At 37.7% G+C, this 12,688-nt stretch overlaps 8 protein-coding genes across 8 annotated transcripts; 3 read left to right on the plus strand and 5 right to left on the minus strand.

The window, feature by feature from the left end:
* The first annotated feature begins 30 nt into the window (after nt 1-30).
* On the plus strand, nt 31-2,063 carry SOCG_02483 (CGI-48 family protein). Its single transcript, XM_013160976.1, has one exon. The coding sequence runs from the start codon at nt 252-254 to the stop codon at nt 1,920-1,922; it is 1,671 nt and encodes a 556-aa protein (XP_013016430.1). The 5' UTR covers nt 31-251; the 3' UTR covers nt 1,923-2,063.
* On the minus strand, nt 1,392-3,155 carry SOCG_02484 (U2 snRNP-associated protein Sf3b14). Its single transcript, XM_013160977.1, has 2 exons — nt 2,284-3,155; nt 1,392-2,222 (listed from the first exon to the last, which is right to left on the minus strand). The coding sequence occupies exons 1-2, from the start codon at nt 2,525-2,527 to the stop codon at nt 2,122-2,124; spliced, it is 345 nt and encodes a 114-aa protein (XP_013016431.1). The 5' UTR covers nt 2,528-3,155; the 3' UTR covers nt 1,392-2,121.
* A 265-nt stretch (nt 3,156-3,420) lies between these two features.
* SOCG_02485 (elongin-A) lies at nt 3,421-4,934 on the plus strand. The gene has a single exon (XM_013160978.1). The coding sequence runs from the start codon at nt 3,734-3,736 to the stop codon at nt 4,526-4,528; it is 795 nt and encodes a 264-aa protein (XP_013016432.1). The 5' UTR covers nt 3,421-3,733; the 3' UTR covers nt 4,529-4,934.
* Nucleotides 4,759-7,294, minus strand: SOCG_02486 (AAA family ATPase Gcn20). Its single transcript, XM_013160979.1, has one exon. The coding sequence runs from the start codon at nt 7,153-7,155 to the stop codon at nt 4,942-4,944; it is 2,214 nt and encodes a 737-aa protein (XP_013016433.1). The 5' UTR covers nt 7,156-7,294; the 3' UTR covers nt 4,759-4,941.
* Nucleotides 7,295-7,397: 103 nt separating this feature from the next.
* On the minus strand, nt 7,398-8,417 carry SOCG_02487 (F1-ATPase subunit H). Its single transcript, XM_013160980.1, has 5 exons — nt 8,303-8,417; nt 8,210-8,255; nt 8,122-8,154; nt 7,873-8,063; nt 7,398-7,822 (listed from the first exon to the last, which is right to left on the minus strand). The coding sequence occupies exons 1-5, from the start codon at nt 8,321-8,323 to the stop codon at nt 7,784-7,786; spliced, it is 330 nt and encodes a 109-aa protein (XP_013016434.1). The 5' UTR covers nt 8,324-8,417; the 3' UTR covers nt 7,398-7,783.
* SOCG_02488 (carboxylic acid transporter) lies at nt 8,410-10,259 on the minus strand. Its single transcript, XM_013160981.1, has one exon. It carries the CDS (start codon nt 9,788-9,790, stop codon nt 8,909-8,911), a length of 882 nt encoding a protein of 293 aa, XP_013016435.1. The 5' UTR covers nt 9,791-10,259; the 3' UTR covers nt 8,410-8,908.
* On the minus strand, nt 10,203-12,685 carry SOCG_02490 (PWWP domain-containing protein Pdp1). The gene is made up of 2 exons (XM_013160983.1): nt 12,132-12,685; nt 10,203-12,053 (listed from the first exon to the last, which is right to left on the minus strand). The coding sequence occupies exons 1-2, from the start codon at nt 12,506-12,508 to the stop codon at nt 11,312-11,314; spliced, it is 1,119 nt and encodes a 372-aa protein (XP_013016437.1). The 5' UTR covers nt 12,509-12,685; the 3' UTR covers nt 10,203-11,311.
* SOCG_02489 (40S ribosomal protein S9) lies at nt 10,325-11,072 on the plus strand. The gene has a single exon (XM_013160982.1). It carries the CDS (start codon nt 10,392-10,394, stop codon nt 10,971-10,973), a length of 582 nt encoding a protein of 193 aa, XP_013016436.1. The 5' UTR covers nt 10,325-10,391; the 3' UTR covers nt 10,974-11,072.
* Nucleotides 12,686-12,688: the final 3 nt, after the last annotated feature.

The raw sequence follows: 12,688 nt of genomic DNA on the forward strand, positions 1-12,688 counted from the left end.
CATCTATATAACAAGCAAAGCCAGACATTAGCTCACTTGTGCTATGTACAAGCAACTTATTCCTAGCTTGCTTTTGTAATAAAAAATAAGATTAAGATCATAGTTTAAAAAAATAAAAAACGAACGAAATCTGCTACTCAGTTCCTTCGACATTGAACCCATCACCTTCGCATTGGTGGTACATATCAAGAGTAGAGAAAACTGCCAAAAACCAACAACAAGAGGAAGAGTTCAAAAAATTAGCATTCTTCATGCCGAAACCTAGTAAAAGTAGTGCTAAAGCCTCACCTTATAAAGATGATTTTTTTGATTTGGGCTCAATAGAGAAGAAATCGACGAAAAATGGAAACCTGAAAACTCATCAGAAGGACTCGGAGGAATTGCGGCTAGAAGAAGCTGTTTTTGGTAAAACGGATGATTTTGAAAGCCATTTAGGGAGTGTAGAAGATGTAGCCGATCAGGAAATGGACGAAGCACCTGGATTGGGTCACGAAGCCCAGGTTGGTGAAAATGATTTAGAAAAAATTGAGGATGCAGATCTTTTCATGTTCGACACTGGAGAAAATTTATCCCAAAAAGAAGGGAATAAAAAGCAAACGGAAATGGAAATGGAACTGGAATCAGAGGAACAAGAAGCGAATGAACCGCCAGTGGCAGTTTGGGAAGACAGTGACGATGAGCGTATTACAGTGTCTTTACATGATAATACTAGACTGAGGAAGCTTCGAAGATACGAAGGTGAAGCCGAAGTTAATGGTGTTCAGTATACCCAAAGACTTAGGCAACAGTTTGAAAGAATTCACGCAGTTCCTCAGTGGGCCAAACCTACTGAAACAGTTGGAGATGAAGATGAGGAGGAAAGTTCTCTTAGCGAAGATAATGTGCTCCCAACATCTCTGCGTCAAATATTTAACTCCTCAGTTTCTTATGTGAATAAGAACTCACGAGTCTTGCTACCTGGTACAATTGATATTAGAAGACTGAAGGATGCTAATTTCCAGGCTCCTTCCCACAGCGGCATCCGCTGTATTTCGTTTCATCCCTTCTTTCCTCTTCTATTGACTTGTGGTTTTGACCGAACTATTCGTATTTATCAATTAGATGGAAAGGTGAATCCATTTGTTACCTCTCTGCACTTGCGTTCTTCCGCTTTGCAGACAGCTCTCTTCCATCCTGATGGAAAGCATGTTATTGCTGGTGGTAGAAGAAAATACATGTATATCTGGAATTTGGAGTCTACGCGGGTCGAAAAAGTGAGCAGAATGTACGGACAAGAGGATTTACAACCAAGTATGGAAAGGTTCCATATGGATCCTACAGGAAAATACATTGCTCTAGAAGGAAAGAACGGCTATATTAATCTATTGAATTCAAATACCGGACAGTTCGTTACAAGTTTTAAGATTGAGGGAACAATTTCGGATGTCACATTTACTTCGGATGGAAAGGAAATGCTTGTATTAAGCTATGGTGCTGAAATTTGGCACTTCAATTTGGAAAATAGGTCTGTTTCAAAGCGTTGGCACATTCAGGATGGCGTTGCTACTACTCGATTTTGTTTGGATGGAAATGACAAATATCTTGCAGTCGGTAGTAAGAGTGGTATTGTCAGTGTATACGATTTAAAATCGCCGAGCGACGATGAGGGATTCAAGCAAATAACATCGCTTGAAAACGTCACTTTCAGCATTAATTCAATGGCATTTTCCAAGGATAGTCAAGTTTTGGCTATTAGCTCAAGAGGTAAGAAGGATACTTTACGTCTATTCCACGTCCCTAGTTTCAGTGCATTCAGAAACTGGCCCACTGCCTCTACACCTCTTGGACGAGTAAGCTGTTTAGGCTTTGGTCGTAATGGTGAATTCTGCGTGGGTAATGAAGCTGGAAGAGTTGGTTTGTGGAAACTTGCCCATTACGATTAAGGTAAAAGAGAATGTACAACATAGAAACTTGTATGTAACGTGAAAAATATTAAGGGTTTTTGGATATTTAGTTAGTAATTAAGGTATTTTAGCATTCAATGGAATGAATACTGCGATTCCAATCATAAACCGAGACGAACCGTATCTATATTAAAAAACACGAGTAACTAGAGTACATCATAAATACAAATGCTATGGCTTATTGAATGCCATAGCGTTTTTTAACTTCTTCCAGGGCGGTATATCGAGCATTTACGTTTTCACCGTCCGTCTTCGCCTTTTCTGGATTGTAATAATGAACTGAAATGTATCGTTAATGAAATGTCACAGAAAAAAAAAGAAGTGTCGTCAGTTTTCATACCAACCAAATATCTATCCATAAAGTTATATCCAGATAACTTATTGCAAGCACGAAGGGCATCTTGAACGTTTTCGTACACTACGAAAGCGGTTCCCCTAGTCTCTACAGTATTTCCTAATCGAATTTGTCGTATAGGTCCATGTCTGCCAAACAAATCATACATCTCTTCAGATGTGATTTTAAATGACAAATTTTTCACAAAAAGAATGGAGCTAACCTCAGTGTTAGCTGTTCTGTGGGACATTGTGGATGCGGACTTTGTTGAAGGGCTTTGAGAAGTTTAGGTACTAGCAATACCTATGAAACGAAGAAGAATGGCAATTGCTAGGAATTTCTCATATAAATTTAAAAAACGTTGGGATTTATAGCTAACAGGATGATATACAAATTATTCCTATTTTTTAAAATCTAATATTAGACTTAGATTAAGTTTTTTCTATTTTCTGCAATGGGCAGAAAACAAAAGCGATCAAGTTGTGTCTTTTCATCGTAGGACTTTCGCTGGAGGCCTCGTACATTATTACAAGTTCTTTTTTTTTTGTTTTATTTCTTCCTCGGAATCTTACAGTGAAGGAGCAAAAAGCAGTTAAGGATATTATGTATTGAAGAATACTTCCAAAGTCTTTTGCTTACAGAGTTTTTACAAGACGTTTGGATCAATGAGCTTAGTAGCTTATAGTTTAGCATAATTAATAAGATTAATGAAGACTTAGCATGTTGCAGTTCAAACGATACTTATTTGGTTAGACGTACAAATTGGAGCTCAGTCTTCTCGAGAACCTGTCGAGTGAAAATCCTTTGTTTCAAAGCAAGCTTCTTTCTTTACAGAAAAGGCTCAGTGAAAATTAATTTCCTTTGAAATTAGATGTACGGATTTTGAGTCTAATAGTAAATTTGAAAGCTACTACGCATATTTGTGTATCATTACTGCCTAGTGCTTTTTCCTGACTATCCAACTATGAAAATAATATAAGTAAAAAAAAAAAAAAAAAATACAAAGGCATAAACAATCAAGATGAATTTAGAAGCTATGCTTTGTAATTGCTACCGAAGAAAGAATGTTTATTTACTAGCAAAAAGTAACGCATAGAAATAATATATATAACGCACCGTATCAACATCGGGCGATGATACATCCTGCAACATACCTTAGCAAAACAGGTAAAATATTAATTAATTTAGTTGATTTATAAACTCCGACAAAACCACTTGTTTACAAGGAAAATTCATCTTCAACTGAACCAACAACTTATCGAATTTTCGACTTAATAGTCAACTTTCAAGACATTTTAAAATTGTTAAAAGAAAAGAATTTTGATAAAAGCTACTTTTATCATTCTCAGCATTTGCATTGTTTCTTACTTTTCGGGAAGGTTTTTTTACACTTCCTATAGAGTTTCTTAAATAACTACCTTTTTACCCTTTTTGTGGCAATTTCTTTCCATGTATCATGCTTTCTTTGAAAGATATATGTATACAAGTGGCTCAAAAATACGTAAACGACATTGAGGATATAGGAGACTACCCTTATGCTCTACTTGAACCCATTTTGGAACGAGCTCCCCCCGATCGTTTGTCGTTGCTTGAAGAGCGATCTCCCCATGTCCGGCGAGAATCTCAATCCCTATGGAAACAACATGTCTTGCGTGATTTCGCGCTTGAACTGCAACAATTCAAGGTTCCTGTTCCATCGACTACTGACTGGCGTTCTTTATACGAGAGGCTGAAGAAACGGAGACATACTCAATACAACGAAGCATCCGAAAAGCTTCGAAATGCTTACACGAAGCTTGAACAAACAAAACAAAATAAACGAATTGTGCCTCTGGAAAGGGAACCACGTTCTGCCAGACCACAAAAACGACTACGTCCAATGAATAATTATGCCCCTAAAAGCAATTATGCACCTAAAAGCTCACTAATGACAAAAGCAAGGAACGATTTTCTAAAGAAAGCATCTTTTTCGAGACCACCGGTATCGGGAGCTTCAAACTCCCGCAATTCGAATCCTGCTTTACGTCCTTTAGGCTCTTTCCATATGGATAGGCAGCCTAAAACGAATCCTTATCCAATGTCGTCTACAGTCAAACCGTCTGCTGCGTCTAATTCCCTAAAGCCCAGTTTTAATTCCAATAAGTCCCTATGGCAATGTCCTTCGACTTTACAGTCAAATTCTTCTATTCCAATTTCATCACGTTTCCCTAATTCATCTCGAATGTCGAATCATCTACCTAAACGCTCTTAAAATGTGTATTGGATAGACTCTCCTATGTTTGTACAATGTTTCCTGCTTTTTGGTGCTTATTTAATTAATTTCTTCGCTCTTTTACTTGGTGTTATTTTGTTTTTTTCCAGTTAAATTTCCGCTTAATCCACCCACCATACAACGTTTAATTTCTGAGAAGTTATCCAGTTCAGTCTCTGCCATGATCTCTTGTTTGGCCGGTTATTATTTATCTCATTTCTAATTATTTTATAGATGCCTTTGGTTATGAATTTCTTTGGCTATCGACGACACTTTATTTCTTATAAATATCTGTTCATTAACTCCCGTAATATAATTCAATAAACTATTCTGATCACAAAAAATTTAGGTTTATATTTTAATAGTTTTCCAAAACCCCGTTCCAACATTTTGTGTTTGTTTTCCATCTTAGCCTACTGAACCTTTGCTGTCATAGTGGGTTGTTGAGATAAACAATACTTCTTGTACTGTGCAATAGTGCCATCAAATTTAGAAACCACATGATTATCACATTGCCAAATGCTCTTACAAGTCTTATCCAAGAAGTCAACATCGTGAGAGACGAGAATTACACCACCCTGGAATCGATCAATAGCTCTAATTAGAGCATCCATTGATTCCATATCCAAATGGTTAGTAGGTTCATCAAGAATTAAGATATGAGGATTTTGAAGACCCAAACAAGCGAAAGCAACACGAGATTTTTGACCACCGGAAAGGGTAACCATTTTACGCAATGCCAAAGGTCCGGTAACGCCAAAAGCACCCAAATGACGACGGTATTCTTCTTCTCCTTTTCCTGGATAGTGTTTTGCTAAGAAACTCAAGGCGTTCAAGTTCAACTCCAAAGTATCGACATGATGTTGGGCGAAGTAAGCAACTCGAAGACGAGAATTACGACTTACTAGACCTGATGTGGGCTGTATTTCTTCAATAAGTAACTTTAACATAGTGGATTTACCTGAACCGTTGGGTCCAACAATACCAATTCTGGAATCCATCTGTACGTCAATGTCAACGTTTCTAAGTACAGGCCGACCAGGAACATATTCAAAGAATACATCCGACATTTGAAGAATAGGAGGTGTAATTTTTTCGACAAGAGGAAATTCAAACTCAACATCGGCTTCTGTTTGAGGTTTTTCAATAATAGGAAGCTTTTCAAGTTTCTTAATACGACTCTGGGCTTCCGAAGACTTGGCAGCATTGTAACGGAACTTATCAATGAAGCTTTGCAAGTGTTTACGGTATTCCATTTGTTTTTCATACTCACGCATCAAATTCTTAGAACGTTCTTCACTGGTAGCATAGAATTGACTAAAATTACCTCTGTAATAGTCTAAACGCTCAGAATGTTGATGAATGATATCAGTAGCAACTTCGTTCAAAAATGAACGATCGTGAGATACAACAAGTACAATATTTTTGTAGCTTTGCAGATATTCAGACAAAAATGCAATTGAAGGGACGTCAAGCATGTTGGAAGGTTCATCCAAAAGCAAGAGATCAGGTTGACAAAACAAAGCACGAGCAAGCGATAAACGCATACGCCAACCACCAGAAAACGTTTTAGTGGCATATGTTTGCATTTCTGTTGTAAAACCAAGACCAGCCAAGATAGTAGCAGCGCGAGCTTCTGCACCATCGGCATCCATTTCTGCCAATTTATTTTGAATATCCATTAAATGAATATCTAAATCATCGCGTTCACGTTCCAACCGACGAGGGATGGCTTGATCAGCCTCTTGATCTTTGCTTAATTCTTCTAATTCACGTTCAATGACCGACAGTCTTCCAGTAATGCCTTCCTGATCCTTCAATAGATATTTTCGCCAAACGTCAGCGTCTAGGACAGATTGTAAAGCAGGAGTATCGTCACCAGTCATTTCTTGTTCGACATGAAGAATTGTAATGTGAGTGGGAATTGCAACCTCACGACGTGAAAGGGCACGTAGCAAGGTAGATTTACCAATACCGTTACGACCAGTAAGACCGTAACGTCTTCCTTGAGCCAGGGTCAGCGAGGCGCCAGTCAAGATACGCAAACCGGCAAAAGCAAGATCAATTCCATCAACCTTAATGTCTCTAGTCTTGCCTTGACTAGATGATGACATGTCAAGAGGATTAACTGCCATGTAAAACTCTTCGTAAGATTTTTGTTCGGGTTGAATTAATCTAGATGATTCGTATTCAGCCTTAATAGTACGTTTTTCCCATTTAGCACGAATCTTTCTTTCGGCCTTTTCTAATTTTCTTTTATCAACACGGGACTCTACCTTGCGTCCTTTAACCGAATCCAAATCAACCTTTTCACCAACTAAACCCATTGTGGACGAAATTTCCGATTGTTTATCCATACGGATCGTCTCTTTCAAACGAACCAATTTGTTCGACTGCAGTTTATCAAGGTGATTTTCACGCTCTTCAAATCGCTTGGAAAGCTCGCTCTGGATCGCTTCAACGGCATCTTGTTTAGCGCCAGCGTCAAGCAATAAATCGTGAATCAAGGTAATTACACGCTCAGACACCTCGTCTACGTCTTTCAATGCATCATTTGCATATCCAGAACAATAATTCAAAACGTGAGAATCAATATCGGAACAGTTTTTCTGAATAACTTGTTCCATTATGATATTGGTTGTAGTGAAGTTCCACCACCGAGGGCACGATTAGAAAGTTGAACGTTTATGAATGTCTACTCAAATAGGTTTTTGATTTATTATACACTGTCTTTTGTAAATTTTGAGTAATTTTAAGGTAATAAAAGCAATTTTCTACTCATGCTGAGGGAATACTTGAATTTGCCTCAGCCTCTACTTTTTTTTTTTACCAACGATGTTCTACCAAAGTAATGAAATTATCGTTAAAAGTTGTATTTGAGAAAGTTGGATCCTAGCATAAATTCTGTTCAAAGTACTTTGAACTGGTTGAAACGAAACTGAACTGACCATCTTCGTCTCCATGCGATCTCTGATTATAGAGACACTCAAGGTTTGTAACATGGTTAGAAGAACGAGTACAAGAACAGTACCATTTATGTTTGCTAGATAGAATTGGCCAATTGTGGAACATCGGCATATAAACTTCTCAAAATTCAACAAAACCTGAATCAAAGTAGAATGAGAAGGGGAAAGTATTTAGTCGAGAAGAAGTCAAGAGAAGGATTAGGCTTCCGACGTTGTAGGTTAAACAATCAATTATCGCCTTATGAAAGAAGAAAATTGCATCAAAACGGTTATTAGCAAATCAAGCATCTTAATGCTCAGCGGCGGGAGCTACTTCATCCTTTGTATACTGACAAGTAATTAGCTTGCAACGCAAAAAACCAATTTAAAAAGACATACCATTTCCATAAAGTCCAAGCTTTCACCTTGTTGGGATGACTTGGCAGCAATAGTTTCACCCTCGTACTTGTAGGAATCTAAAGCAGAGGAAACATCGAGATCATAGTTGGGAGCGGTAGGAGCGGCAGGCATTGCCCATTCCTTTGCTTCAACAGCAGCAGCAGGGGGAGTAGCCTTGGGTTTGTAAGATTCTGTAAAAACACATTACAGTTAAAAAAAATTGCCAAAAGAAATATCAAAAAGTCTTACTCAAAGCAGAAATGTAAAGGTTTTGAAGAGAATCTGTTTCCAACAATGTGTTAGACATAAAAATGGTATCCGAATCAATGTTTCTTACCCGTAGCGCGGGGAGCGGTCGTAGCGTAACCACGAGAAAAACATTTCTTTAAAAAATTAATAAAATTGTTTCATCATAAAGTTATAAACTTACAAGAACTGTGTTCATAGTCATTTTCGAAAGATGTTGTAGTTGGTAGGTTTCACAATGAAGTACTTCAGTTTAGGTGTCAAGGCAAGGTCGATCAGAAGTGGATATTCAACTCATGGGTTGCATATAATTAGCATTAACAATAATGAATTTATTAAATATTTATAGAAATACTCGCATCTTCAAATTATCTACAAGTTTCTTTAGCCAATTCTTTGAATCCAAAAAAAGTATATATACATATTGAAGAATCAGAAATCATTTTCCTGAAATTATCAAAAGCTATAAAACAAAATAGTAAAAATTCATCTCTTCATAATACTCAACAATGGAGACGAATAGATCATAAGCAAAATCAAGAACGATATCACAGCTGAAATTTGCACGACAGAAAAGAGAGACTGCTGAAATAAACAAAATAACCAAAAGGCTAAAGGAGAACTGAATATCGCGTTTCAAAGGGCCTTGACAGATTCCTTTATTCATTTTTTTGCAAAGAGGGAAGGAACCATCTTCAAATTCTAATGAGTTTTCATTCACCAGAACTTTCAAAAGTTGTCTAGGTTTTTAAATTTAAAACCTTAGTGTTTTTACTCATAAATAGCGTTTCTATTGAAAGAACGAGGCATCTCGCAGTGCCTCAAAAAGGGTAAAATTGCAAGAGTTGATTAAAGCGCTTCGCACGAGCGAGATACCAATTCCACGATATATAGAAAATGAGAGCCAAGGTATAGAAGAGAGAGGTGTTTTCACGGAAAGAAGTGTGTTTTTCTGTATTATAGATTTAGCGGTATCAATTGGGAAAACTAATATCCAAGATAAAGCACCACAAAAAGCGCCTGAAAACGCATATGCAAAACTAGGAGTAATTTGATTCGAAATCAAAAATCCTTTAATCGTCTCATAGATGGTGAAATAACAAGCAGAACCAAATGCATCCCGTGCTAAGTGATACCTATAACCGTTCCATAAAGAAGAAAACCCGTACCGGCGTACAATATCGCTAGCACTATGAAATGAAGAGAGCGGCCGCTGAGAGGATTTGTAGTCCTTACTTATGTTCTTCTGTAATTCTTGTTTCCGTATTAGAGCATGTAGTTGGGAATATAGCTTTGAATATTCAAAGGGGCATGCAAACAATGAAATAACAGATCCCGTACCCAAACCAGACAAAAAGTAACGTGCAGATGGTGGTGTATTTTCAAAGGAATACTTAAACGACTCATACAAGGTAAATGAAACTGAACGTGACAAGGTTGCTGAAATTAGAGGAAGTGTAAACCCCCTATATAGGCCACGGAAACCTTCGTGCTGAATAGCATTCTGAAAACAAGATCGTATTGTTGGAAATTGGTACGTCTGTTGGCGAACTTTTATAGAGTCCAGAGGGAAACCGACAACGTTGCTAATTGCAGATGAAAGTACGGCTGCAGAAAACGTACTGCTTGGGGAGCGAGTTTGGATGGAGGATTTATTATCCATATGTCCCATCCTTTAGCACTTTCCAAAATCGTTGGGGAATAGTAACGCAATAAGAAAATTTAGCACGGGAAATTCACAATACTGTCAAAGTGTTGCAACACTGCTAAAAGCAAACTCTGACGACCTTCTATCTGAATGCAAAAGTTTACTCTATCACTATTATTCTTGTCTTTTTGATTCGTATAGTTTTAGTTTTATACCTTAGAGTATCCAAAAATATGGTGTTCCATATATCAAATCAAACTGTCTCTATAGAAAAGAAAACTAAAGTAATGTAGCCTTTATTTTAGAAGTTCGAAACCATTCAATCCATACAGATAAATTCTACTCAGTTATTTTGATTATTATAAATTGGATCATACTTCCATTAATACTAGTAATTCCACAAGAAGAGGCCTCAACAACGACACTTTATAAATTTGTTTCTCTACCTGAAGTTTCGCTTCCTGCTGTAAAATTTTGGAAAAGCTTGACTTTGATACTTGGGATGTTACCTAAACAATAAACCCAACCCTACCCTACCTCTTTCTGTAAGACAAAAAAGCCGTCACTGTCACGGGCCTAAACAGAAACTCAGAAAATCGCCTCTGCGCAAATCACCAAACCAAGTATGCCTTCTGCTCCTCGTAAGCAATCCAAGACCTACAAGGTGCCTAGCCGTCCCTTCGAGTCAGCTCGTCTTGATGCTGAACTCAAGCTTGCTGGTGAATATGGTTTGAGAAACAAGCACGAAATCTGGCGTGTCGCCCTTACTCTCTCTAAGATCCGTCGTGCTGCTCGTGAGCTTTTGACTCTTGACGAGAAGGACCCTAAGCGTCTCTTTGAGGGTAATGCCATCATTCGTCGTCTTGTTCGTTTGGGTATCTTGGACGAGACCCGTATGAAGCTTGATTATGTCTTGGCTCTTCGTCTTGAAGACTTTTTGGAGCGTCGTTTGCAAACTCAAGTTTTCAAGCTTGGTTTGGCTAAGTCTATCCACCACGCTCGTGTCTTGATCTACCAACGTCACATCCGTGTTGGTAAGCAAATTGTCAATGTCCCCTCTTTCGTTGTCCGTTTGGACTCTCAAAAGCACATTGACTTTGCCCTTACCTCTCCTTACGGTGGTGGCCGCCCTGGTCGCTGCAAGAGAAAGCACCTCCGCGCTCAACAAGAGGGTGGTGAAGGCGCTGAAGAAGCTGAAGAAGAGTAAACATCTCAAGAAATAAAATGATCAAGTGAACTAATATAGGTAACAAGTTGATTCCTTGCGTGCTTAATTTGCTTATGTAGAAGTAAGAGTAATTGTTAATAATGTTTTGAAGAACCGGTCTTTCGAGTGATTGTATACGAAGAGGAGCTCAGACCCAATGTTTCATGTATCGTTTCTTATTCTTCCTCATCTTAGGCTCAGATCTAACGAATAATTGTTATCACTATTATAAAATGAATAGTGCTTATTACCTGATACAGGTTATTTATACAAGTGCTTATTCGTAATGTGCATATTTTAGTTTGGATCAATTTCCTAGTTTTCATAAACTATTCATTTCAAGCTGTATTGGAAAGATTGTGTTTCCAACTAAAAAGAATGTCTTTACATTGTCCTCGAATAGAAAGTAGTTCTTCTTTTTGTAATTCATCCCTTAATGCTATTCGTTTCAAGACCTTGGCTATCTTCGTTGTAATAATCATCTCATAGTTAAGATATGGAAACTCTTCAATTTCCTTCAAGTATTCTTTCGCGCGATACAAATTTTCTTCTTCAAAATTACTATTCGATGATAGAAAGAGTTTTTGCAGTTTAAAACGAAAGTATAGTAGACGCTGTACCAAAGTTTTAATTTCGCTGGTCGCAGTGTTTAAGGGTGACAATCGCTTTCTTTGATTGAGATCCCAACGGGAGCAATTGTTTTTGTAGCCTGTCTTACTATTATTTGTAGCCCATTTCAAATCTGTAGAGTTAAGTTTAGACGACGATAGGTTTCCGTACATTTCTGATATTGACGATATTGTACTTAATGGATTGAAACGATCTGCATCCGTTTTCGTAGAAAGGTCCTCAAATTCGTTCCTTTTACGTTTATTTAATAAATAGGTATCCCTTTCTGAGCGGTTATTTTCGTCCAGGTCTCCTTCCTCTTCGGTCGATTCCTCACTTTCAATATAAGGTGGCTCACACGCTGCTTTATAAGCTTCTTGTAAAACTTTTGATTTTCTTTTCACTGAACTTAAAAAATAATCAATATCCTCATTTGCCAAAGGTTTTAACCCGGTTTGTTTTACCCAAGAGCTGCTTTCGTTAGCAAGGTCTTTTTTAATTCTACTAAGCGTGTTTTTAGAAACAAACCAATGTCTCAAATAGACGTACAACTCTAAGTTTGGGAAGAACTGAACTTTATAGAAATGCTCTGGAGATTTTTCAATAGTTACACCTTCCCGGTTCATCAGCTTATAACGAATAATCTGAGCAGGCCACCTGTAACACGAGTTAATATTGAAGTGTCTGTCGCGAAATTTAACGTACCATGGATATCCAGATACTTTTGCCAATACTCTATCCCCTCTATGAAACAGCTGGGTACCGTCCTCGACATTTTCGTAGATTGACGGTGTCATTAAATTTGTCGAGGTACTTTTAATTCCATCATTGTGTAGTGTGTATGCTTTTGTTTCTGACTTGCCCTTTTTTTCCACCTTTAATGCAGTATGTTTCCTATCCACGGCCGGGTTATTCCCATTATCCATAATTTTCAAACAAAAGTTACATAAATAAGCCAAAAAGTTTTTTATGGGTCATATGAAATACACACTACTCTCTGAATCAACTGAAAGGATTCAGTTCGTGTTGTGGTCACCAGCAGGACAGTTTATCAAAATAAACCATCGCTAAATGGGGTCATTGATGAAATGAGTGTCTTCTTATTG

Source organism: Schizosaccharomyces octosporus (assembly GCF_000150505.1).
Source record: "Schizosaccharomyces octosporus yFS286 unplaced genomic scaffold supercont6.1, whole genome shotgun sequence".
NCBI classification, from domain to species: domain Eukaryota; kingdom Fungi; phylum Ascomycota; class Schizosaccharomycetes; order Schizosaccharomycetales; family Schizosaccharomycetaceae; genus Schizosaccharomyces; species Schizosaccharomyces octosporus.

Bases quoted from the DNA above. Each gene is read 5' to 3' on its own strand.
- SOCG_02483 (XM_013160976.1), top strand. From the start codon at position 252: ATGCCGAAACCTAGTAAAAGTAGTGCTAAAGCCTCACCTTATAAAGAT.
- SOCG_02484 (XM_013160977.1), bottom strand. From the start codon at position 2,527: ATGTCCCACAGAACAGCTAACACTGAGGTTAGCTCCATTCTTTTTGTG. The intron at 2,223-2,283 runs GTATGAAAACTG...GATACATTTCAG, and splicing joins TATGGATAGATATTTGGTTG to TTCATTATTACAATCCAGAA.
- SOCG_02485 (XM_013160978.1), top strand. From the start codon at position 3,734: ATGCTTTCTTTGAAAGATATATGTATACAAGTGGCTCAAAAATACGTA.
- SOCG_02486 (XM_013160979.1), bottom strand. From the start codon at position 7,155: ATGGAACAAGTTATTCAGAAAAACTGTTCCGATATTGATTCTCACGTT.
- SOCG_02487 (XM_013160980.1), bottom strand. From the start codon at position 8,323: ATGACTATGAACACAGTTCTT. The intron at 8,256-8,302 runs GTAAGTTTATAA...AATTTTTTAAAG, and splicing joins TGACTATGAACACAGTTCTT to AAATGTTTTTCTCGTGGTTA. The intron at 8,064-8,121 runs GTAAGACTTTTT...GTGTTTTTACAG, and splicing joins CCTTTACATTTCTGCTTTGA to AATCTTACAAACCCAAGGCT.
- SOCG_02488 (XM_013160981.1), bottom strand. From the start codon at position 9,790: ATGGGACATATGGATAATAAATCCTCCATCCAAACTCGCTCCCCAAGC.
- SOCG_02489 (XM_013160982.1), top strand. From the start codon at position 10,392: ATGCCTTCTGCTCCTCGTAAGCAATCCAAGACCTACAAGGTGCCTAGC.
- SOCG_02490 (XM_013160983.1), bottom strand. From the start codon at position 12,508: ATGGATAATGGGAATAACCCGGCCGTGGATAGGAAACATACTGCATTA. The intron at 12,054-12,131 runs GTACGTCTATTT...TAACGAAAGCAG, and splicing joins TTCTTCCCAAACTTAGAGTT to CTCTTGGGTAAAACAAACCG.